General features: G+C 44.7%; 1 protein-coding gene across 1 annotated transcript in view; it reads right to left on the bottom strand.

The window, feature by feature from the left end:
- smad7 (SMAD family member 7) overlaps positions 1–24,294 on the bottom strand; it is a 55,217-nt gene extending 30,923 nt beyond the window's left edge. Inside the window, exons 1-3 of the mRNA XM_071340902.1 lie at positions 22,829–24,294; positions 21,497–21,550; positions 1,776–1,847 (exon numbers count right to left, since the gene is read on the bottom strand). Of these exons, the coding sequence (XP_071197003.1) occupies positions 1,776–1,847; positions 21,497–21,550; positions 22,829–23,297 (595 nt within the window). The 5' untranslated portion in view covers positions 23,298–24,294. The remainder of the gene's footprint in view (positions 1–1,775; positions 1,848–21,496; positions 21,551–22,828) is intronic.
- Between the last annotated feature and the right edge of the window lie 831 nt (positions 24,295–25,125).

The following is a 25,125-nucleotide window of genomic DNA, read 5'->3' as shown; positions in this document are numbered from 1 at the left end:
ATTTCACTTTGGTCTATTATCTATTTCACTTGTTTTAGCAATGTTAACATATGTTTCCCATGCCAATAAAGCCCTTGAATTGCATTGAATTGAGAGAGAGAAAGAGAGAGAGAGGGAGAGAGAGAGAGAGAGGGAGAGAGAGAGAGAGAGAGAGGGAGAGAGAGAGAGAGAGGGAGAGAGAGAGAGAGAGGGAGACAGAGAGAGAGAGAGAGAGAGAAGGCAGTTGCTTTGAGAACAAACCCATGAACAGCCAACCTTTACCAACCATCTAACAGACAACCTTTACCAACCATCTAACAGACAACCATCTAACAGACAACCTTTACCAACCATCTAACAGACAACCTTTACCAACCATCTAACAGACAACCTTTACCAACCATCTAACAGACAACCTTTACCAACCATCTAACAGACAACCTTTACCAACCATCTAACAGACAACCTTTACCAACCATCTAACAGACAACCTTTACCAACCATCTAACAGACAACCTTTACCAACCATCTAACAGACAACCTTTACCAACCATCTAACAGACAACCTTTACCAACCATCTAACAGACAACCTTTACCAACCATCTAACAGACAACCTTTACCAACCATCTAACAGACAACCATCTAACAGACAACCTTTACCAACCATCTAACAGACAACCATCTAACAGACAACCATCTAACAGACAACCTTTACCAACCATCTAACAGACAACCATCTAACAGACAACCTTTACCAACCATCTAACAGACAGCCTTTACAGCATGTTTGTGTTCATGTCCCCATGGAGGGTCCAGTAATGATAAGGCTTCACCCAGCTTCAGACGGCTTGGTCCACTGTCATCCACTGATGACATGATTACCGCCTCACAGAGAAACACACGGAAATGTCTCAGCTCAGATCCGCATCCAACGCAAAACCATGAAAAGCGTAAACACATGCGCATACACACACAAACTAGCCGGAGCTCCCTAAAGCAAACAACCTTTTCTGTTTGGATTACATCAAACAAAACAGAGAGGAAACAGAAGGAGAGGAGAAGGAATTCATGTGGACCTCTAGGAACACGCCTTCCTTCCTGTATTACAGCTAAGAGAGGAAGAAGAGGCCAGAGATCTTGACCGAGGGAGGGTGGGGGCCCCTCCAGCTAGCCAGAGCATCATGACCGAGGGAGGGTGGGGGCCCCTCCAGCTAGTCAGAGCATCATGACAGAGGGAGGGCGGGGGCCCCTCCAGCTAGCCAGAGCATCATGACAGAGGGAGGGTGGGGGCCCCTCCAGCTAGTCAGAGCATCATGACAGAGGGAGGGCGGGGGCCCCTCCAGCTAGCCAGAGCATTATGACAGAGGGAGGGCGGGGGCCCCTCCAGCTAGTCAGAGCATCATGACAGAGGGAGGGTGGGGGCCCCTCCAGCTAGCCAGAGCATCATGACAGAGGGAGGGTGGGGGCCCCTCCAGCTAGCCAGAGCATCATGACAGAGGGAGGGTGGGGGCCCCTCCAGCTAGCCAGAGCATCATGACAGAGGGAGGGTGGGGGCCCCTCCAGCTAGCCAGAGCATCATGACAGAGGGAGGGCGGGGGCCCCTCCAGCTAGCCAGAGCATCATGACAGAGGGAGGGCGGGGGCCCCTCCAGCTAGCCAGAGCATCATGACAGAGGGAGGGTGGGGGCCCCTCCAGCTAGCCATAGCATCATGACAGAGGGAGGGTGGGAGACAGAAAGAGAGAGCAACAGAAAGAGTGAGAGAGATAAATGAAAACCATGGCCTTGCGTCTTACCTGAGAGCCCCACAGGGGCCGAGTAGGTAGTTCCTCCAGTCTCTGTGGATGAAGGCCCCGAGTCTGGAGAGTCTGAACGGAAAGAAGGAGGGAGTGTGAGAGAAGGGGAGAGAGAGACAGAGGTAAAATACCGTGTGTTAGAATGAGAGACCAACCACAGTTTGAGCAGAGAGCAGCTGTGAGAGCTGTCAATCACACGGGCTAAATGAAGACCCACTGGACCACTGAGGTCTGGGAGTCTTTCAATCAGTTCAAACAGCTAGCCAGCAGCACGAACCTCCCAGATCCACAGACACTACTGCAGTTCAAACAGCTAGCCAGCAGCACGATCCTCCCAGATCCACAGACACTACTGCAGTTCAAACAGCTAGCCAGCAGCACGAACCTCACAGATCCACAGACACTACTGCAGTTCAAATAGCTAGCCAGCAGCATGAACCTCCCAGATCCACAGACACTACTGCAGTTCAAACAGCTAGCCAGCAGCACGAACCTCACAGATCCACAGACACTACTGCAGTTCAAACAGCTAGCCAGCAGCACGAACCTCCCAGATCCAGACACTACTGCAGTTCAAATAGCTAGCCAGCAGCATGAACCTCCCAGATCCACAGACACTACTGCAGTTCAAACAGCTAGACAGCAGCACGAACCTCACAGATCCACAGACACTACTGCAGTTCAAACAGCTAGCCAGCAGCACGATCCTCCCAGATCCACAGACACTACTGCAGTTCAAACAGCTAGACAGCAGCACGAACCTCACAGATCCACAGACACTACTGCAGTTCAAACAGCTAGCCAGCAGCACGAACCTCCCAGATCCACAGACACTACTGCAGTTCAAACAGCTAGCCAGCAGCACGAACCTCACAGATCCACAGACACTACTGCAGTTCAAATAGCTAGCCAGCAGCACGAACCTCCCAGATCCACAGACACTACTGCAGTTCAAACAGCTAGCCAGCAGCACGAACCTCACAGATCCACAGACACTACTGCAGTTCAAACAGCTAGCCAGCAGCACGAACCTCACAGATCCACAGACACTACTGCAGTTCAAACAGCTAGCCAGCAGCACGAACCTCACAGATCCACAGACACTACTGCAGTTCAAACAGCTAGCCAGCAGCACGAACCTCACAGATCCACAGACACTACTGTTAACTCACTACCTACACTATATTTCCAGCAGTATGTGGACACCCCTTCAAATTAGTGGATTTGGCTATTTCAGCCACACCAATTGCTGACAGGTGAATAAAATCGAGCACACAATCATGTAATCTCCATAGACAAACATTGGCAGTAGAATGGCCAAGAGCTCAGTGACTTTCAATGTGGCACCGTCATAGGATGCCACCTTTCCAACAAGTCAGTTCGTCAAATTTCTGCCCTGCTAGAGGTGACCTGGTCATCTGGAAGTGCTGTTATTGTGAAGTGGAAACATCTAGGAGCAACAACGGCTCAGCCACAAAGTGGTCACACAAGCTCACAGAATGGGACTGCCGAGTGCTGAAGCGCGTAAAAATGGTCTGTCCTCGGTTACAACACTCACTACCAAGTTCCAAACTGCCTCTGGAAGCAACGTCAGCACAATAGGGAGCTTCATGAAATGGGTTTCCATGGCCGAGCAGCCACACACAAGCCTAAGTTCACCATGCGTAATGCCAAGCGTTGGCTGGAGTGGTGTAAAGCTGGCCGCCATTAAACTCAGGAGCAGTGGAAACCTGTTCTCTGGAGTGATGAATCACGCTTCACCACCTGGCAGTCAAACGGACGAATCAATGCATAGTGCCAACTGTAAAGTTTGGTGGAGGAGGAATAATGGTCTGAGGCTGATTTCAGGGTTCAAACTAGGCCCCTTAGATCCAGGGAAGGGAAATCTTAACGCTACAGATGCCAATGACATTCTAGACGATTCTGTGCTTCCAACTTAGTGTCAACAGTTTAAGGAATGCCCTTTCCTGTTTCAGCATGACAATGCCCCCGTGCACAAAGCGAGGTCCATACAGAAATTGTTTGTCGAGATCGGTGTGGAAGGACTTGACTGGCCTGCACAGAGCCCTGACCTCAACCACATCGAACACCTTTGGGATGAATTTGAACACCGACTGTGAGCCAGGCCTAATCACCCAACATCAGTGCCCGACCTCACTAATACTCTTGTGGCTGTATGGAAGCAAGTCCCCACAGCAAGGTTCCAACATCTAGTGGAAAGGCTTCCCAGAAGAGTGGAGGCTATTATAGAAGCAAAGGTGGGACCAACTCCATATTAATGCCCATGATTTTGGAATGAGATGTTCGACGAGCAGTTGTCCACGTACTTTTGGCCATGTAGTGTATCTCACGGCTCTTCTTTCTGGTGAAATAACATAAACTATACCATACCACCAGGAAGAGACAGAAGTACCGCCACACATCAAGTCTTAGCAGCCCTCCAACAGAGAGTAGGACTAGTACTGAGAACTGAAGGGGAAGGCCTCCAACACAAACCACAACTAATCCCATAATCCTCAGCAGTCTCTCCTCAGAGAGACAACCAGAGCGGCCATGTTGGTGGAGGGAGAGAGAGATGGAGAGAGAGAGAGGTAGAGAGAGTTGCTGGCTGGCAGAGGCTCTGACAGCATGACCTGGCAAGTCTCAACACACCACATAAAACACACAGCAGTGCCCCTGCTCTGCTACTTCTCCCAGTCCCAACCCCGGAAAACCAACCAACCCTTCCAACGCAATCACCTTTTCCTTTTTTCTCTCCAAATGTCTCAGAGAGAGGCCCAGAATAAATAAATGACTGGCTTGGAGGGAAAATAGGCTTTGCCCTGAAAAACATGTCTGACTCCATTGTATCCAAACACTACTTTATATATCAGAGCCTGGTTCTGTCCCAAAATGGCACCCTATTCCCTATAAATAGACTACCTTCGACCAGAGCCCTATGGGACTCCCTATATGCCCTGGTCAGAACTAGTGCACTACATATGGAATAGTGTGTCATGTGGGAGGCAGTGTATCAGAGCTAGTCTCTAATGGGAATATACAGGTTAGCAGGATGCACTCCATCAACCCCAAAACAATGAGTGAGACAGGAAATAGCCCCAGCCTTGAAAACTGTGTACAGTAAATTTTCTTAATGGCATGCTAGCCGACAGAGGAAACTCTCTCTTCCTCTCCTCCCAGGTCTCCGTTGGTCTCCCCCTGTCCCTGCTGAGATTAACCCCCAGTCCCTGCTGAGATTAACCCCCAGTCCCTGCTGAGATTAACCCCCTGGCCCTGCTGAGATTAACCCCCTGGCCCTGCTGAGATTAACCCCCAGTCCCTGCTGAGATTAACCCCCAGTCCCTGCTGAGATTAACCCCCCCCCGCTGAGATTAACCCCCAGTCCCTGCTGAGATTAACCCCCAGTCCCTGCTGAGATTAACCCCCAGTCCCTGCTGAGATTAACCCCCTGTCCCTGCTGAGATTAACCCCCCCGTCCCTGCTGAGATTTACACCCCGTCCCTGCTGATATTAAACCCCTGTCCCTGCTGAGATTAACCCCCCGTCCCTGCTGAGATTAACCCCCCGTCCCTGCTGAGATTAACCCCCCGTCCCTGCTGAGATTAACCCCCAGTCCCTGCTGAGATTAACCCCCAGTCCCTGCTGAGATTAACCCCCAGTCCCTGCTGAGATTAACCCCCCGTCCCTGTTGAGATTACACCCCGTCCCTGTTGAGATTACACCCCGTCCCTGCTGAGATTACACCCCGTCCCTGTTGAGATTACACCCCGTCCCTGCTGAGATTTTCACCCCGTTCCTGTTGAGATTTACACCCCGTCCCTGCTGAGATTACACCCCGTCCCTGTTGAGATTTACACCCCGTCCCTGCTGAGATTACACCCCGTCCCTGTTGTGATTTACACCCCGTCCCTGTTGAGATTTACACCCCGTCCCTGATGAGATTTACACCCCGTCCCTGTTGAGATTTACACCCCGTCCCTGTTGAGATTTACACCCCGTCCCTGCTGAGATTACACCCCGTCCCTGTTGAGATTACACCCCGTCCCTGCTGAGATTTACACCCCGTCCCTGCTGAGATAACACCCCGTCCCTGCTGAGATTAACCCCCCGTCCCTGCTGAGATTAACCCCAAGTGATCTAATAGTGATGCCACCAATAAGAGACGTAGCAGCGAGGGATATGTGTAATTGATCTTCTATGTAGTGTATTCTATGTAGTGTACTATGTAGTGTATTAACTCCTCTATGTAGTGTTTATAACTCCTCTATGTAGTATCATAAGTCCTCTATGTAGCGCGTATAACTCCTCTATGTAGTATTATACCTCCTCTATGTAGTATTATTACTCGTCTATGTAGTATTATAACTCCTCTATGTAGTGTTTATAACTCCTCTATGTAGTATTATAACTCTTCTATGTAGAATTATTATTCATCCATGTAATATATTAACTCCTCAATGTAGTATTATTACTCCTCTATGTAGTGTATCAACTCCTCTATGTAGTATTATAACTCCTCTATGTAGTATTATAACTCCTCTATGTAGTATTATAACTCCTCTATGTAGTAGTATAACTCCTCTATGTAGTATTATAACTCCTCTATGTAGTATTATAACTCTTCTATGTAGTATTATAACTCCTCTATGTAGTATTATAACTCCTCTATGTAGTATTATTACTCCTCTATAAGACGACTACTACTGTCACATCAGATCCAGTCATGAAACTTTTCCAATATGTAGACTCTGTAAGTCCGTGAAGTCTCAGCCTCTCTAGGATCAGAAGGACTCCAGGGAAGCGCGTAAAAAGCGCGTAAAAAACACGCCAGGAAAGAGGAGTGTGTGACTGACTCTATCGTTGGCTATGCTGTCTCTGACTGGCTGACTGACTGGCTGGCCTGCTGGCTGGGCTGTGTCTCAGGGTCTAGCTGACTGGCTGTGCTCCGTCTCTGTCTCTCTGTGCGGCTGACTGACTGACTGGCTGTGCTCCGTCTCTGTCTCTCTGTGCGGCTGACTGACTGGCTGGCTGTGCTCCGTCTCTGTCTCTCTGTGCGGCTGACTGACTGGCTGGCTGTGCTCCGTCTCTGTCTCTCTGTGCGGCTGACTGACTGGCTGGCTGTGCTCCGTCTCTGTCTCTCTGTGCGGCTGACTGACTGGCTGGCTGTGCTCCGTCTCTGTCTCTCTGTGCGGCTGACTGACTGACTGGCTGTGCTCCGTCTCTGTCTCTCTGTGCGGCTGACTGACTGGCTGGCTGTGCTCCGTCTCTGTCTCTCTGTGCGGCTGACTGACTGGCTGGCTGTGCTCCGTCTCTGTCTCTCTGTGCGGCTGACTGACTGGCTGGCTGTGCTCCGTCTCTGTCTCTCTGTGCGGCTGACTGACTGACTGGCTGGCTGTGCTCCGTCTCTGTCTCTCTGTGCGGCTGACTGACTGACTGGCTGGCTGTGCTCCGTCTCTGTCTCTCTGTGCGGCTGACTGACTGACTGACTGGCTTGTATTCAGTAATGATACATTCCATTCTATACATGTCAACGGACTCTGTCCTACACCTTCCATCAGCAGAGCCTGAGAGCAGAGCACAGCCCCATTAGGCAATGCAAGACTACTAGCATTACTGCCTACATATTAGAGACAGGATTCTAGCCTGGTTCCAGATCTGTTTGTGCTGTCTTGCCAACTCATGAATGACCAGTAGTTGGAAAGACAGCACCAACATATCTGGGACCAGGCTAGTTCACGCCTAGGCTAGACCAGCCCCGGTACTGTGGTCAACCTAAAGAGATGCAGGGCCACGGTGAAGCAGCCTGCCTCTCTTTCATGGCTGTCCAGGAGGCAGGCCTGGTTTCCTGGGCACGGTTCACTGACCACAGGCCTGAGGTGGAGCTCGTCCAGACCCAAGGCCTGGAAGATTCAGTCAGAGAGAGTGATGGAGAAAAAGAGGGGGCGAGGGGGGCGGGGTAAAACAGAAAGAAACAGAAAATATGGAGGAAGAGTTTGAGAAAGTGGTGAATAGAGTTATTTAATTATTAAAGTAAGGAACAGAGAGAGAGAGAGAGAGAGAGAGATGGAGGGGGGGAGGGAGAGAGAGAGAGACAAAAAGAGAGAGGGGGATGGAGTGGGGGGAGAGAGAGAGAGACAAAAAGAGAGAGGGGGGAGGGAAAGCGAGAGATGGAGGGGTTAGAGAGAGAGACAAAAGGAGAGAGGGGGAGGGAGAGAGGGAGATGGAGGGGGGAGCGACAGAGACAAAAAGAGAGAGAGGGGGAGGGAGAGAGATGGAGGGGGGAGAGAGAGAGAGAAAAAAAGAGAGAGGGGGGAGAGAGAGAGAGACAAAAAGAGAGGGGAGAGAGAGAGACAAAAAGAGAGGGGAGAGAGATAGACAAAAAGAGAGAGAGAGAGGTAGGCAGCAGCTTCAAACACTGTATGATTCATTTTCCAGGGAGCTAAAACAAACTAGCGTATTACCACGGCAGCTTTGATAATGACCGTGGAGAGACAGACTGACACGTCTGATTCCTGTTCCATAAAGAACCCCCCTTTCTCTCGTCTCTCTCTCACAAACACTCTCACGCTCTCTTGTTTAGATTTACGCATTTAGCAACAGAAACCGAAACATAAGTCTGACTCCCCTTGGTGTTTTTATAGGTGAATTATTATATAATATAGTCATAAACTTCAGACATTGGAAACATCAATGAACTACTAAACCCTTATTACTGACTCGTATTAGCGATTATTAATCACATGTCCGGTTGGCTAACTGTCCACACACACTCGGATCTGTAGTACCCTTGACGTGGCAGGCAGTCAGTCAGTCAGTCAGTCAGTCAGTCAGTCAGTCAGTCAGTTGAACTTGACCAGCGAACGACCAGCTCTGGGTCCAGTAAGGTTGGATTGTCTGTGTGTCTGTCTGTCCCTCGAATGGATCATTGTCCTTGTTCTACATGTTCAGTACTTGGTTCTGCTGGTCAAAGACACTTACAAGATCATGCTCTTAACCCCAGGGGAGTCAAAGTTGACATACACACACTATAGAACCCAAGGGCAGGCAGAGAAAACCCTCTTTCTACTGCACAGCCATGCCTGTCATCACCGGTAATATATACTATGTGTTATATATGCAGGTGTTGTGGGACAGGAACCCTGGGGTATTCCACCTATTGTGAGTGACGATGGTAATGTGGCCAGTGGAACTCTGTGGTGAGGAGTCAGAGATGTTAGCATGGTAATGTGGCCAGTGGAACTCTGTGGTGAGGAGTCAGAGATGTTAGCATGGTAATGTGGCCAGTGGAACTCTGTGGTGAGGAGTCAGAGATGTTAGCATGGTAATGTGGCCAGTGGAACGCTGTGGTGAGGAGTCAGAGATGTTAGCATGGTAATGTGGCCAGTGGAACTCTGTGGTGAGGAGTCAGAGATGTTAGCATGGTAATGTGGCCAGTGGAACTCTGTGGTGAGGAGTCAGAGATGTTAGCATGGTAATGTGGCCAGTGGAACTCTGTGGTGAGGAGTCAGAGATGTTAGCATGGTAATGTGGCCAGTGGAACTCTGTGGTGAGGAGTCAGAGATGTTAGCATGGTAATGTGGCCAGTGGAACGCTGTGGTGAGGAGTCAGAGATGTTAGCATGGTAATGTGGCCAGTGGAACTCTGTGGTGAGGAGTCAGAGATGTTAGCATGGTAATGTGGCCAGTGGACCTCTGTGGTGAGGAGTCAGAGATGGACAGATGCCTGACAGACAGACAGGGTATTCCCTCTGAGCCAAGGGAGCCGTCAGTCAGCATCTCCTCTAGTTCTATATAGTCAGACTCGTCTCCTCTAGTTCTATATAGTCTGACTCGTCTCCTCTAGTTCTATATAGTCTGACTCCTCTCCTCTAGTTCTATATAGTCTGACTCGTCTCCTCTAGTTCTATATAGTCTGACTCCTCTCCTCTAGTTCTATAGAGTCTGACTCCTCTCCTCTAGTTCTATATAGTCTGACTCGTCTCCTCTAGTTCTATATAGTCTGACTCCTCTCCTCTAGTTCTATATAGTCTGACTCCTCTCCTCTAGTTCTATATAGTCAGACTCGTCTCCTCTAGTTCTATACAGTCTGACTCCTCTCCTCTAGTTCTATATAGTCTGACTCCTCTCCTCTAGTTCTATATAGTCTGACTCCTCTCCTCTAGTTCGATATAGTCTGACTCCTCTCCTCTAGTTCTATAGAGTCTGACTCCTCTCCTCTAGTTCTATATAGTCTGACTCCTCTCCTCTAGTTCTATATAGTCTGACTCCTCTCCTCTAGTTCTATATAGTCTGACTCGTCTCCTCTAGTTCTATATAGTCTGACTCGTCTCCTCTAGTTCTATATAGTCTGACTCCTCTCCTCTAGTTCTATATAGTCTGACTCCTCTCCTCTAGTTCTATATAGTCTGACTCGTCTCCTCTAGTTCTATATAGTCTGACTCCTCTAGTTCTATATAGTCTGACTCCTCTCCTCTAGTTCTATATAGTCTGACTCCTCTCCTCTAGTTCTATATAGTCTGACTCCTCTCCTCTAGTTCTATATAGTCTGACTCCTCTCCTCTAGTTCTATATAGTCTGACTCCTCTAGTTCTATATAGTCTGACTCGTCTCCTCTAGTTCTATATAGTCTGACTCCTCTCCTCTAGTTCTATATAGTCTGACTCCTCTCCTCTAGTTCTATATAGTCTGACTCGTCTCCTCTAGTTCTATATAGTCTGACTCCTCTAGTTCTATATAGTCTGACTCCTCTAGTTCTATATAGTCTGACTCCTCTCCTCTAGTTCTATATAGTCTGACTCCTCTAGTTCTATATAGTCTGACTCCTCTAGTTCTATATAGTCTGACTCCTCTAGTTCTATATAGTCTGACTCCTCTAGTTCTATATAGTCTGACTCCTCTCCTCTAGTTCTATATAGTCTGACTCCTCTAGTTCTATATAGTCTGACTCCTCTAGTTCTATATAGTCTGACTCGTCTCCTCTAGTTCTATATAGTCTGACTCCTCTCCTCTAGTTCTATATAGTCTGACTCCTCTCCTCTAGTTCTATAGAGTCTGACTCCTCTCCTCTAGTTCTATATAGTCTGACTCGTCTCCTCTAGTTCTATATAGTCTGACTCCTCTCCTCTAGTTCTATATAGTCTGACTCCTCTCCTCTAGTTCTATATAGTCAGACTCGTCTCCTCTAGTTCTATACAGTCTGACTCCTCTCCTCTAGTTCTATATAGTCTGACTCCTCTCCTCTAGTTCTATATAGTCTGACTCCTCTCCTCTAGTTCTATATAGTCTGACTCCTCTCCTCTAGTTCTATAGAGTCTGACTCCTCTCCTCTAGTTCTATATAGTCTGACTCCTCTCCTCTAGTTCTATATAGTCTGACTCCTCTCCTCTAGTTCTATATAGTCTGACTCGTCTCCTCTAGTTCTATATAGTCTGACTCGTCTCCTCTAGTTCTATATAGTCTGACTCCTCTCCTCTAGTTCTATATAGTCTGACTCCTCTCCTCTAGTTCTATATAGTCTGACTCGTCTCCTCTAGTTCTATATAGTCTGACTCCTCTAGTTCTATATAGTCTGACTCCTCTCCTCTAGTTCTATATAGTCTGACTCCTCTCCTCTAGTTCTATATAGTCTGACTCCTCTCCTCTAGTTCTATATAGTCTGACTCCTCTCCTCTAGTTCTATATAGTCTGACTCCTCTAGTTCTATATAGTCTGACTCGTCTCCTCTAGTTCTATATAGTCTGACTCCTCTCCTCTAGTTCTATATAGTCTGACTCCTCTCCTCTAGTTCTATATAGTCTGACTCGTCTCCTCTAGTTCTATATAGTCTGACTCCTCTAGTTCTATATAGTCTGACTCCTCTAGTTCTATATAGTCTGACTCCTCTCCTCTAGTTCTATATAGTCTGACTCCTCTAGTTCTATATAGTCTGACTCCTCTAGTTCTATATAGTCTGACTCCTCTAGTTCTATATAGTCTGACTCCTCTAGTTCTATATAGTCTGACTCCTCTCCTCTAGTTCTATATAGTCTGACTCCTCTAGTTCTATATAGTCTGACTCCTCTAGTTCTATATAGTCTGACTCCTCTCCTCTAGTTCTATATAGTCTGACTCCTCTCCTCTAGTTCTATATAGTCTGACCCCTCTCCTCTAGTTCTATATAGTCTGACTCCTCTCCTCTAGTTCTATAGAGTCTGACTCGTCTCCTCTAGTTCTATATAGTCTGACTCCTCTCCTCTAGTTCTATATAGTCTGACTCCTCTCCTCTAGTTCTATACAGTCTGACTCGTCTCCTCTAGTTCTATATAGTCTGACTCCTCTCCTCTAGTTCTATATAGTCTGACTCCTCTCCTCTAGTTCTATACAGTCTGACTCCTCTCCTCTAGTTCTATATAGTCTGACTCGTCTCCTCTAGTTCTATATAGTCTGACTCCTCTCCTCTAGTTCTATATAGTCTACCTCCTCTAGTTCTATATAGTCTGACCCCCTCTCCTCTAGTTCTATATAGTCTGACTCGTCTCCTCTAGTTCTATATAGTCTGACTCGTCTCCTCTAGTTCTATATAGTCTGACTCCTCTCCTCTAGTTCTATATAGTCTGACTCCTCTCCTCTAGTTCTATATAGTCTGACTCCTCTAGTTCTATACAGTCAGACTCGTCTCCTCTAGTTCTATATAGTCTGACTCCTCTCCTCTAGTTCTATATAGTCTGACTCCTCTCCTCTAGTTCTATATAGTCTGACTCGTCTCCTCTAGTTCTATATAGTCTGACTCCTCTCCTCTAGTTCTATATAGTCTGACTCCTCTCCTCTAGTTCTATATAGTCTGACTCCTCTCCTCTAGTTCTATATAGTCTGACTCCTCTCCTCTAGTTCTATACAGTCTGACTCCTCTCCTCTAGTTCTAGAGTCTGACTCCTCTCCTCTAGTTCTATAGAGTCTGACTCCTCTCCTCTAGTTCTATATAGTCTGACTCCTCTCCTCTAGTTCTATAGAGTCTGACTCCTCTCCTCTAGTTCTATAGAGTCTGACTCCTCTCCTCTAGTTCTATAGAGTCTGACTCCTCTCCTCTAGTTCTATATAGTCTGACCCCTCTCCTCTAGTTCTATATAGTCTGACTCCTCTCCTCTAGTTCTATAGAGTCTGACTCCTCTCCTCTAGTTCTATATAGTCTGACTCCTCTCCTCTAGTTCTATATAGTCTGACTCCTCTCCTCTAGTTCTATAGAGTCTGACTCGTCTCCTCTAGTTCTATAGAGTCTGACCCCTCTCCTCTAGTTCTATAGAGTCTGACTCCTCTCCTCTAGTTCTATATAGTCTGACACCTCTCCTCTAGTTCTATATAGTCTGACTTGTCTCCTCTAGTTCTATATAGTCTGACTCCTCTCCTCTAGTTCTATATAGTCTACCTCCTCTTGTTCTATATAGTCTGACCCCTCTCCTCTAGTTCTATATAGTCTGACTCGTCTCCTCTAGTTCTATATAGTCTGACTCGTCTCCTCTAGTTCTATATAGTCTGACTCCTCTCCTCTAGTTCTATATAGTCTGACTCCTCTCCTCTAGTTCTATATAGTCTGACTCCTCTAGTTCTATACAGTCAGACTCGTCTCCTCTAGTTCTATATAGTCTGACTCCTCTCCTCTAGTTCTATATAGTCTGACTCCTCTCCTCTAGTTCTATATAGTCTGACTCGTCTCCTCTAGTTCTATATAGTCTGACTCCTCTCCTCTAGTTCTATATAGTCTGACTCCTCTCCTCTAGTTCTATATAGTCTGACTCCTCTCCTCTAGTTCTATATAGTCTGACTCCTCTCCTCTAGTTCTATACAGTCTGACTCCTCTCCTCTAGTTCTAGAGTCTGACTCCTCTCCTCTAGTTCTATAGAGTCTGACTCCTCTCCTCTAGTTCTATATAGTCTGACTCCTCTCCTCTAGTTCTATAGAGTCTGACTCCTCTCCTCTAGTTCTATAGAGTCTGACTCCTCTCCTCTAGTTCTATAGAGTCTGACTCCTCTCCTCTAGTTCTATATAGTCTGACCCCTCTCCTCTAGTTCTATATAGTCTGACTCCTCTCCTCTAGTTCTATAGAGTCTGACTCCTCTCCTCTAGTTCTATATAGTCTGACTCCTCTCCTCTAGTTCTATATAGTCTGACTCCTCTCCTCTAGTTCTATAGAGTCTGACTCGTCTCCTCTAGTTCTATATAGTCTGACTCGTCTCCTCTAGTTCTATATAGTCTGACTCCTCTCCTCTAGTTCTATATAGTCTGACTCCTCTCCTCTAGTTCTATATAGTCTGACTCCTCTCCTCTAGTTCTATATAGTCTGACTCCTCTCCTCTAGTTCTATACAGTCTGACTCCTCTCCTCTAGTTCTAGAGTCTGACTCCTCTCCTCTAGTTCTATAGAGTCTGACCCCTCTCCTCTAGTTCTATAGAGTCTGACTCCTCTCCTCTAGTTCTATATAGTACTGACTCCTTTCTTCCCCTCTAGTTCTATATAGTCTGACTCGTCTCCTCTAGTTCTATATAGTCTGACTCCTCTCCTCTAGTTCTATATACGTTCTGACTTCCTCTCCTCTAGTTCTATAATAGTACTGACTCCTCTCCTCTAGTTCTATGACAGTCTGACTCCTCTCCTCTAGTTCTAGAGTCTGACTCCTCTCCTCTAGTTCTATAGAGTCTGACTCCTCTCCTCTAGTTCTATATAGTCTGACTCCTCTCCTCTAGTTCTATAGAGTCTGACTCCTCTCCTCTAGTTCTATAGAGTCTGACTCCTCTCCTCTAGTTCTATAGAGTCTGACTCCTCTCCTCTAGTTCTATATAGTCTGACCCCTCTCCTCTAGTTCTATATAGTCTGACTCCTCTCCTCTAGTTCTATAGAGTCTGACTCCTCTCCTCTAGTTCTATATAGTCAGACTCCTCTCCTCTAGTTCTATATAGTCTGACTCCTCTCCTCTAGTTCTATAGAGTCTGACTCGTCTCCTCTAGTTCTATAGAGTCTGACCCCTCTCCTCTAGTTCTATAGAGTCTGACTCCTCTCCTCTAGTTCTATATAGTCTGACTCCTCTCCTCTAGTTCTAATATACTGTCTGACTTTCGTCTCCTCTAGTTCTATGATAGTCTGACTCGTCTCCTCTAGTTCTATATAGTCTGACTCCTCTCCTCTAGTTCTATATAGTCTGACTCCTCTCCTCTAGTTCTATATAGTCTGACTCGTCTCCTCTAGTTCTATATAGTCTGACTCCTCTAGTTCTATATAGTCTGACTTCTCTCGCTATATACTTCTCTCCTCTAGTTCTATATAGTCTGACTCCTCTTCCTCTAGTTCAATGATATAGTACTTTCTCCTTTCTTCCCCTCTAGTTCTATATAGTCTGACTCCTCTCCTCTAGTTCTATATAGTCTGACTCCTCTCCTCTAGTTCTATATAGTCTGACTCCTCTGTTCAATGAAATATACTTTCTGCCTTTCTTCCCCTCTAGTTCAATGAAATATACTCTTCTCCTTTCTTCCCCTCTAGTTCATATATAGTCTGACTCCTTCTTCCCCTCTAGTTCAATGAAATATGACTTCTCTCCTTTCGTTCCCCTCTAGTTCAATGACAATACTACTAGTTCTCCTATTCTTCCTCCTCTAGTTCAATGAAATATACTTTGCTCCTTTCTTCCCCTCTAGTTCAATGAAATATACTTTCTGCCTTTCTTCTCCCTCTAGTTCAATGAAATATACTTTCTCCTTTCTTCCCCTCTAGTTCAATGAAATATACTTTCTCCTATTCTTCCCCTCTAGTTCTATGAAATAGTACTGACTCCTTTCTTCCCCTCTAGTTCTATGATAGTCTGACTCCTCTCCTCTAGTTCTATATAGTCTACCTCCTCTAGTTCAATGATATAGTACTGACTCCTCTCTTCTCCTCTAGTTCTATATAGTCTGACTCGTCTCCTCTAGTTCTATATAGTCTGACTCGTCTCCTCTAGTTCTATATAGTCTGACTCCTCTCCTCTAGTTCTATGATAGTCTGACTCCTCTCCTCTAGTTCTATATAGTCTGACTCCTCTAGTTCTATGACAGTCAGACTCGTCTCCTCTAGTTCATAGTCTGACTCCTCTCCTCTAGTTCTATATAGTTTCTGACTTTCCTCTCCTCTAGTTCTATGATAGTCTGACTCGTCTCCTCTAGTTCTATATAGTCTGACTCCTCTCCTCTAGTTCTATATAGTCTGACTCCTCTCCTCTAGTTCTATATAGTCTGACTCCTCTCCTCTAGTTCTATACAGTCTGACTCCTCTCCTCTAGTTCTAGAGTCTGACTCCTCTCCTCTAGTTCTATAGAGTCTGACTCCTCTCCTCTAGTTCTATATAGTCTGACTCCTCTCCTCTAGTTCTATATAGTCTGACTCCTCTCCTCTAGTTCTATAGAGTCTGACTCCTCTCCTCTAGTTCTATAGAGTCTGACTCCTCTCCTCTAGTTCTATAGAGTCTGACTCCTCTCCTCTAGTTCTATAGAGTCTGACTCCTCTCCTCTAGTTCTATAGAGTCTGACTCCTCTCCTCTAGTTCTATATAGTCTGACCTCCTCTCCTCTAGTTCTATATAGTCTGACTCCTCTCCTCTAGTTCTATAGAGTCTGACTCCTCTCCTCTAGTTCTATATAGTCTGACTCCTCTCCTCTAGTTCTATATAGTCTGACTCCTCTCCTCTAGTTCTATAGAGTCTGACTCTCTCCTCAGTTCATGACTGACCCCTCTCCTCTAGTTCTATAGAGTCTGACTCCTCTCCTCTAGTTCTATAGAGTCTGACTCCTCTCCTCTAGTTCTATATAGTCTGACTCCTCTCCTCTAGTTCTATAGAGTCTGACTCCTCTCCTCTAGTTCTATAGAGTCTGACTCCTCTCCTCTAGTTCTATAGAGTCTGACTCCTCTCCTCTAGTTCTATATAGTCTGACCCCTCTCCTCTAGTTCTATATAGTCTGACTCCTCTCCTCTAGTTCTATAGAGTCTGACCCCTCTCCTCTAGTTCTATATAGTCTGACTCCTCTCCTCTAGTTCTATAGAGTCTGACTCCTCTCCTCTAGTTCTATATAGTCTGACTCCTCTCCTCTAGTTCTATATAGTCTGACTCCTCTCCTCTAGTTCTATAGAGTCTGACTCGTCTCCTCTAGTTCTATAGAGTCTGACCCCTCTCCTCTAGTTCTATAGAGTCTGACTCCTCTCCTCTAGTTCTATATAGTCTGACTCCTCTCCTCTAGTTCTATATAGTCTGACTCCTCTCCTCTAGTTCTATATAGTCTGACTCGTCTCCTCTGTGTGTGTGAATCTCCCTCTGCAGCCCAGCCACACTCCCCTCCATTGTCCTATTAATATCTGTCCTCTCTCTAGTCTCTATTGTCTTAGACTGAACCCTCCAAGAATCCCAGCGGCACATGGCTTCCTCTCCTTTCTTCCCCTCTGTTCAATGAAATATACTTTTTTCTTTCTTCCCCTCTGTTCAATGAAATATACTTTCTCCTTTCTTCCCCTCTGTTCAATGAAATATACTTTCTCCTTTCTTCCCCTCTGTTCAATGAAATATACTTTCTCCTTTCTTCCCCTCTGTTCAATGAAATATACTTTCTCCTTTCTTCCCCTCTGTTCAATGAAATATACTTTCTCCTTTCTTCCCCTCTGTTCAATGAAATATACTTTCTCCTTTCTTCCCCTCTGTTCAATGAAATATACTTTCTCCTTTCTTCCCCTCTGTTCAATGAAATATACTTTCTCCTTTCTTCCCCTCTGTTCAATGAAATATACTTTCTCCTTTCTTCCCCTCTGTTCAATGAAATATACTTTCTCCTTTCTTCCCCTCTGTTCAATGAAATATACTTTCTCCTTTCTTCCCCTCTGTTCAATGAAATATACTTTCTCCTTTCTTCCCCTCTGTTCAATGAAATATACTTTCTCCTTTCTTCCCCTCTGTTCAATGAAATATACTTTCTCCTTTCTTCCCCTCTGGTCAATGAAATATACTTTCTCCTTTCTTCCCCTCTGTTCAATGAAATATACTTTCTCCTTTCTTCCCCTCTGTTTAATGAAATATACTTTCTCCTTTCTTCCCCTCTGTTCAATGAAATATACTTTCTCCTTTCTTCCCCTCTGTTCAATGAAATATACTTTCTCCTTTCTTCCCCTCTGTTCAATGAAATATACTTTCTCCTTTCTTCCCCTCTGTTCAATGAAATATACTTTCTCCTTTCTTCCCCTCTGTTCAATGAAATATACTTTCTCCTTTCTTCCCCTCTGTTCAATGAAATATACTTTCTCCTTTCTTCCCCTCTGTTCAATGAAATATACTTTCTCCTTTCTTCCCCTCTGTTCAATGAAATATACTTTCTCCTTTCTTCCCCTCTGTTCAATGAAATATACTTTCTCCTTTCTTCCCCTCTGTTCAATGAAATATACTTTCTCCTTTCTTCCCCTCTGTTCAATGAAATATACTTTCTCCTTTCTTCCCCTCTGTTCAATGAAATATACTTTCTCCTTTCTTCCCCTCTGTTCAATGAAATATACTTTCTCCTTTCTTCCCCTCTGTTCAATGAAATATACTTTCTCCTTTCTTCCCCTCTGTTCAATGAAATATACTTTCTCCTTTCTTCCCCTCTGTTCAATGAAATATACTTTCTCCTTTCTTCCCCTCTGTTCAATGAAATATACTTTCTCCTTTCTTCCCCTCTGTTCAATGAAATATACTTTCTCCTTTCTTCCCCTCTGTTCAATGAAATATACTTTCTCCTTTCTTCCCCTCTGTTCAATGAAATATACTTTCTCCTTTCTTCCCCTCTGTTCAATGAAATATACTTTCTCCTTTCTTCCCCTCTGTTCAATGAAATATACTTTCTCCTTTCTTTCCCTCTGTTCAATGAAATATACTTTCTCCTTTCTTCCCCTCTGTTCAATGAAATATACTTTCTCCTTTCTTTCCCTCTGTTTAATGAAATATACTTTCTCCTTTCTTCCCCTCTGTTCAATGAAATATACTTTCTCCTTTCTTTCCCTCTGTTTAATGAAATATACTTTCTCCTTTCTTCCCCTCTGTTCAATGAAATATACTTTCTCCTTTCTTTCCCTCTGTTCAATGAAATATACTTTCTCTCCCTCTGTTCAATGAAATATACTTTCTCCTTTCTTTCCCTCTGTTCAATTAAATATACGTTCTCCTTCTCTGCTCTAGGGGGGAACTCTGCTCTGGGCTTTTCCTCCTTCTGTCTATCTTCCTTTCCTCCCTCTCTCTCCTCGTTTTTCTTCCCTCTCTCACTCCATCTCCCTCCCTCTCTCTGTGTCTTCCTCCATCTCTCTTTCTTCTTTCCACCTCACCACGGCCAGAGGAGAGACTAGAGAGAGAGTGTGTGTGTGTGTGTGTGTGTGTGTGTGTGTGTGTGTGTGTGTGTGTGTGTGTGTGTGAGCATGCGAGCTGGGACTTGACTCATTCGTTCACATCACTCAGTGGAAGCGGCACTCCAAAAAGACCAGTTGAAGTGTAGTAGACATTAGTGAAGCTGCCTCCCTAACCCTGTCATCCTAACCAGCTAGCCTCGCAGGAAGCTGCCTCCCTAACCCTGTCATCCTAACCAGCTAGCCTCGCAGGAAGCTGCCTCCCTAACCCTGTCATCCTAACCAGCTAGCCTCGCAGGAAGCTGCCTCCCTAACCCTGTCATCCTACCCAGCTAGCCTCGCAGGAAGCTGCCTCCCTAACCCTGTCATCCTAACCAGCTAGCCTCGCAGGAAGCTGCCTCCCTAACCCTGTCATCCTACCCAGCTAGCCTCGCAGGAAGCTGCCTCCCTAACCCTGTCATCCTACCCAGCTAGCCTCGCAGGAAGCTGCCTCCCTAACCATGTCATCCTACCCAGCTAGCCTCGCAGGAAGCTGCCTCCCTAACCATGTCATCCTACCCAGCTAGACCCAGCGGTGAAGTCCCTGGGACGTTAGGCCTGTCACAAATTCCACCCTATTCCCTATATAGTTCACTATTTTTTGAAAAAGGCAAAGTCAAAAGTAGTGCACTATACAGGAAATAGGGGACGTTCTCTCTGTGCGGTCTGGTCAAAGTCATGCAGGAAACCCCAAAACTGTCTGATTCATAAAGGAGTGACTCACAGCCGCCATCGAAACACTGCAACAGACTTCAGTAGCTGGTCCTCGCTTAACTTCCCCTCTTCTCTTCATTCACTATCTATTCAATTATGATATTTTTGTATTTTTATGTTACCTTTATTTAACTAGGCAAGTCAGTTAAGAACAAATTCTTATTTACAATGACGGCCTACACCGGCCAAACCCGGACGACGCTGGGACAATTGTGCACCACCCTATGGGACTCCCAATCATGGCCGGTTGTGATATAGCCTGGATTCGAACCAGGGTGTCTGTAGTGACGCCTCTAACACCGAGATGCGGTGCCTTAGACCGCTGTGCCACTAAAATGATGATCACCATGTATCATATGTATCTAAAGTTTAACATAGACATGACAGGGGCGGCAGGTAGCCTGGTGGTTAGAGCATTGGGCCACTAACCGAAAGGTTGCTAGATTGAATCCCCGAGTTGACAAGGTAAAAATCTGTTGTTCAGCCCCTGAACAAGGCAGTTAACCCACTGTTCCCCGGTTGGCTGCCGTTGTAAATAAGAATTTGTTCTTAACTGACTTGCCTAGTTAAATAAACAAAATAAACATCTATCTGCCCATATTAGAGACTTGGATGAGTCTCATGATTGGCTATAGCTGCAAACACAGCAGTTTAATCTTCCAACTTCCCTTTTTGGCAGACAAATACTGCTATATATATATATATTTGAGATAATAGACTTCCTTCTAAAAATGGCTCACAGACCTAATGACAGGCCTGCATGGACACACAAAAGCTCTACGCACATGAACACACACACACAGCAGTGTGACACTCCCAAACCCTCAGCCATAATCTACAGTCAGATTCATTCAACAGATAAAACATGGCTCCATAAATCTTTCTGTTTTTCCCCTTGTGTTTGTGATCCACATTTCCCATAAGCTCTCTCCCCTCCCTGCAGACGGCACCACCCCTTCACACACACACACACACACACACACACACACACACACACACACACACACACACACACACACACACACACACACACACACACACACACACAATCACACACACACACACACTGGCACTTGCGTACGTGTGTCCTGCATGTGTGTGTATATGTTACCTCCCTGTGTGTGTCTCCTCTCTCTCCTCTGGTGCCAATACTGTTTATCTGTCCTGCTAGGTCACCCCCTCCGGCCAAAAGTTTGTGCAGACAGACAACCACTGCAGAGCTGGTGCCAGCCTGGAATGGGCCCTGGCCTTGGCTACCCGCCATTCTATTAAAGGGCCCTGGTCGGCCCTGGCGCTGCCCAGACAGCCCTCTCTCAGTCTGACTAGCACCATAAATCTAACAGAACATTTCCATATCCTCACAGAAGTATTTAGAAATTACCAGGCAAAAGTGTAGTGTTGTTGTAATAATGTTGATATAAACTTTGTTGTAATAACATTGTTATAAACTTTATAATATACAGTTATATTTTTCACAAATGGTACATAACTATAAATATATATATATATATGAACTTGTATTGATTTTAAGTGTATGACCGTGGAAAATCATATGCTGAAAAAATACAAACCACAAAAACCTTAACATTCATGAGAAAAATTAAAAATAAACTCACCGGGTGGTTTAAGAAAGTCCATTGGATATCGGGAATAAGGAGGGGGGGGGGACTCTGAAATGAAAAGAAAGAAATAGACAGAAGAGAGAAAGAAAAGACAGAGCAAAACAGAGCATGAGAAAAAGCGTCCAGGGAAAGATGAAACGTATGATAACAGTTGGCATTCTTTTTGGAAAACTGTTTGTATTATCAGTGGGGGTTGGAGGCAGGGCAGGCAGCGAGGCAGCCATGCGGCGATTGCCTTGATATCTGACGAAGAGATAAACAAGGGCCGGCTGGCGCCAGCCTCTAGGCGGCTATCTGACTAGGCTCCGACTCAGGCTGTGGGAGATACGGGCCTCTTTGCTCACACCAGAACAGGACACTCCAATCGGAATCGCTGCCTGGCTGCAAGCAAACTAACTTGGTCCAGACTGACTGTCAAATACAACAAGATACATCGAGGTCAAGGATAGGAAATTTTAAATAGTTGAATATTGTGCATCTTCTTTGTTATTACAAGTAGCCTTACATGAAAATATGGTCACGTTCCATCAAATAAATGTACTTTCATGTGACAAAACGCACCCCTGACTACTTCCTATAAATGTTTGAAGCCATCCTTGTTCGAATACTCCACATCTAGATTTGAGGGGTTTAATACATCCATTCTACAGAAGATAATGGTATAGGCAACCTACAAAATAAGAGCAAGATCCCCTCTGCAGTTTAGATTTTTTTTTAAATATAAAAGCAAACAAATCTATAACTAAAAACAATAAGTAGGCCAAACTAGGGGCAGTAGGTAACCTAGTGGTTAGCGCGTTGGGTCAATAACCTGAAAGGTTGCTAGATCGAATCCCTAAACGGACAAGCTAAAAGTCTGTCAATCTGGCCCTGAACAAGGCAATTATCCCGCGGTTCATAGGCCGTCATTGTAAATAATACTTTGTTCTTAATGAACTGACTTTCATAGTTAAAAAAGAAGCTTGGCCACACCATTAAATACGTCTACCGCTTACTATAAATAATAAGGCCATAATATAATAGCAACTGTTTGGATTTGTGAGGGGCCCTTTAAAGCAAATGTTGAATCATTTCCCATATCCTAGATAGAATAATTATACATCTAACCTTAAGGAAATAGTGATTATGCTAACCGTTGTGCTGCTAAAACGTCATACCAACCAAGTCTGACCTATAGCGTTGCAATTGACACAACCGGTAATTGTGCCTGGGAAAGTTTACATGCCAATCAATTTACCCACACACAATATTAAACAGTGCAATTGCTGATTTCGATTTATTTTTCACGTTATAATCTTTGGTTTAAAAAAATTAGAAATAACTTACCGAGTTCACAAAGCCTGCTCATGTGGTGCGGATTGCAGCAAACGAGTTCTGGGTTAATTTCCCCATAGGATTCACAGCAAGATAGCCTTTTTAATTCCGAGCAATCCATGAGGTCCGGCCACCGAAACACTTTGTAGAGCAGCAAGGGGAGGGAATAAGACTGCTGACCCAGTTTGGTGTCCACTTTGCTGGGTAGGAGCAGGCAGGGGCTCCGCGCACCCCCCTTTGACTCGACCGCTTGCAAGAGCCACTCTAATTGTTTCTCTTTTATTTGTTTCAGTGTCGAGTGGGTCAGGGCTTTCAATTCAGCATCCGTTCCGGCGCTAGTTTTTCCTGCAACCTTCGTCGATTTACCCATACAGCAACCCCCGGATCCATGCGTTCGTGTATCCGCATCCCCGTCGCCCTCGACCGGCGCACGGCTCCTCCAGAGTCGCCGGACGAGCCCAGTTCGTTTGGTCCTAAACATGCGGGACGAAAAGAGGGTTTCCCGGCTAAAAAACGAGCATGATGTACGCAAATCATGAAGATTCCGGGATCCGTGTACAGGCAATGACAAGCAGCCTGAGATAATAGTATGGAGAAACTGGGAGTTGGAGAAGGCAAGAAAATCTGTAGCATACGCCAGTCTTTAATAAAAATAAAAAAATAAACCCCGCAAAAAAAAATCAAGGCTCCAGTCGTGATAGTAACCTTCTCTGTAAGGAGAAATGAACCATCACCTTAACGGAATTATAAACCTATAATGGTCCGACTAAAATGCAGCTATATCGAAATATAAACCTTTTTCAATGTAAGAACGTTGAGCATCTAGAATACAAAATAGCAGCATAAAGAATTTGTTACAACGTTGAACTACTGTGAACATGAAATGCTTCATTCGTTCCGTTCATTCAGTAGCCCATGTAGAAAGATAAACATTGTAACAGATGATATTTTACGCATATGGTTACGAGTTGGGTTTCTGTGTAATTTGGAGCAGATAAATTGCCTAGTTATATACTAGAATTAGGTTATATATCCATGAGAAAAAAAACGAAGCTGTCCAGTTTTCATTAGAAAAAAAATAATCCACACATTCCTTGATCCGACAGCAAAAAGGCTTTAACACAGGCTGTTGTCTACGTTTTATCCTTTATCTTCTAAATGTCATATCTGTCTGCACATGATGAGATCTTCAATATAGATTTAGACGTTACAAGAGGACGAAAGGATCCCCTAAACAGATCCAAAACTAGGTAGCAAATCCAAAACTGGAGCCGCTTTAGTGCCAGACAGAAATCTGCCTTAGTAGGGTAGTCGCACAGAGTCCCCGTCTACCGTCCGTTGTACCAGAATTATATGTCGAAATAGCCCTTTATAAATTAATCCAGACACTTATTGAATGAGGTTTCCGTAGACTAAGGAATAAAGCGATTTGAGTGGCGACAAAGAAGTGATGCGATCTTCAGAAAACGTCTGCGAATGACGCGAATAGTTGAAGTGCCCTTGCCTTCTCTTGCTCGCTATCTCTTTCTAACTCTCTGAGCTCTGAGTCTCCAGTGCGCATTGGCGCGCCCCGTCACGTGGGTGTCTAGACACCCTGTCGCTTGAAAAAAGTGATTGTGTTGCGCAAACAAGAGATCAAGTAGCTTAGGCTGCTACATACAGAGACATCGTTTGGTAGGAAAGTTACATTTTCCAAAAATTACAAAAGAAAAACGTTGTAAATAATGCGAAAAGATCGTGTGGGAAATCAAACATGGCGCTAGAATGGCTATTTACTGTAGAAATGAAACACCTTCTCGGTCTCTCTCTCGGTAATATTTGACAAAACGTTTGTTTTACTTTATATTTATTTTGCGCCATATGATCACATTAATGAAGTAGGCCTAAATACAAATAACTATGATTTACGTTGATCATAATAGTCGGCTAATAATAATAATAACAATAACAGTACTGATAATAATAATAACAATAACATTACTGATAATAATAATAAGAACAATAACATTACTGATAACAACAACAACAACATTACTGATAATAATAACAATAACATTACTGATAATAATAACAATAACATTACTGATAATAATAACAACATTACTGATAGTAATAATAATAATAATAATAACAATACCATTACTGATAATAACAACAATAACATTACTGACAATAATAACAATAACATTACTGATAACAATAATACCATGACTGATAACAATAACAATAACCTTACTGACAATAATAACAACAAAATTACTGATAATAATAATAGTAACAAAAAAAAATAAAAAATGCCTAATTATAAT

This window comes from Salvelinus alpinus, chromosome 1 (assembly GCF_045679555.1).
Source record: "Salvelinus alpinus chromosome 1, SLU_Salpinus.1, whole genome shotgun sequence".
NCBI lineage: Eukaryota > Metazoa > Chordata > Actinopteri > Salmoniformes > Salmonidae > Salvelinus > Salvelinus alpinus.
The sequence above is the reverse complement of the archived record's forward strand: the minus strand, read 5'-3'. Positions and strand labels throughout refer to the sequence as shown.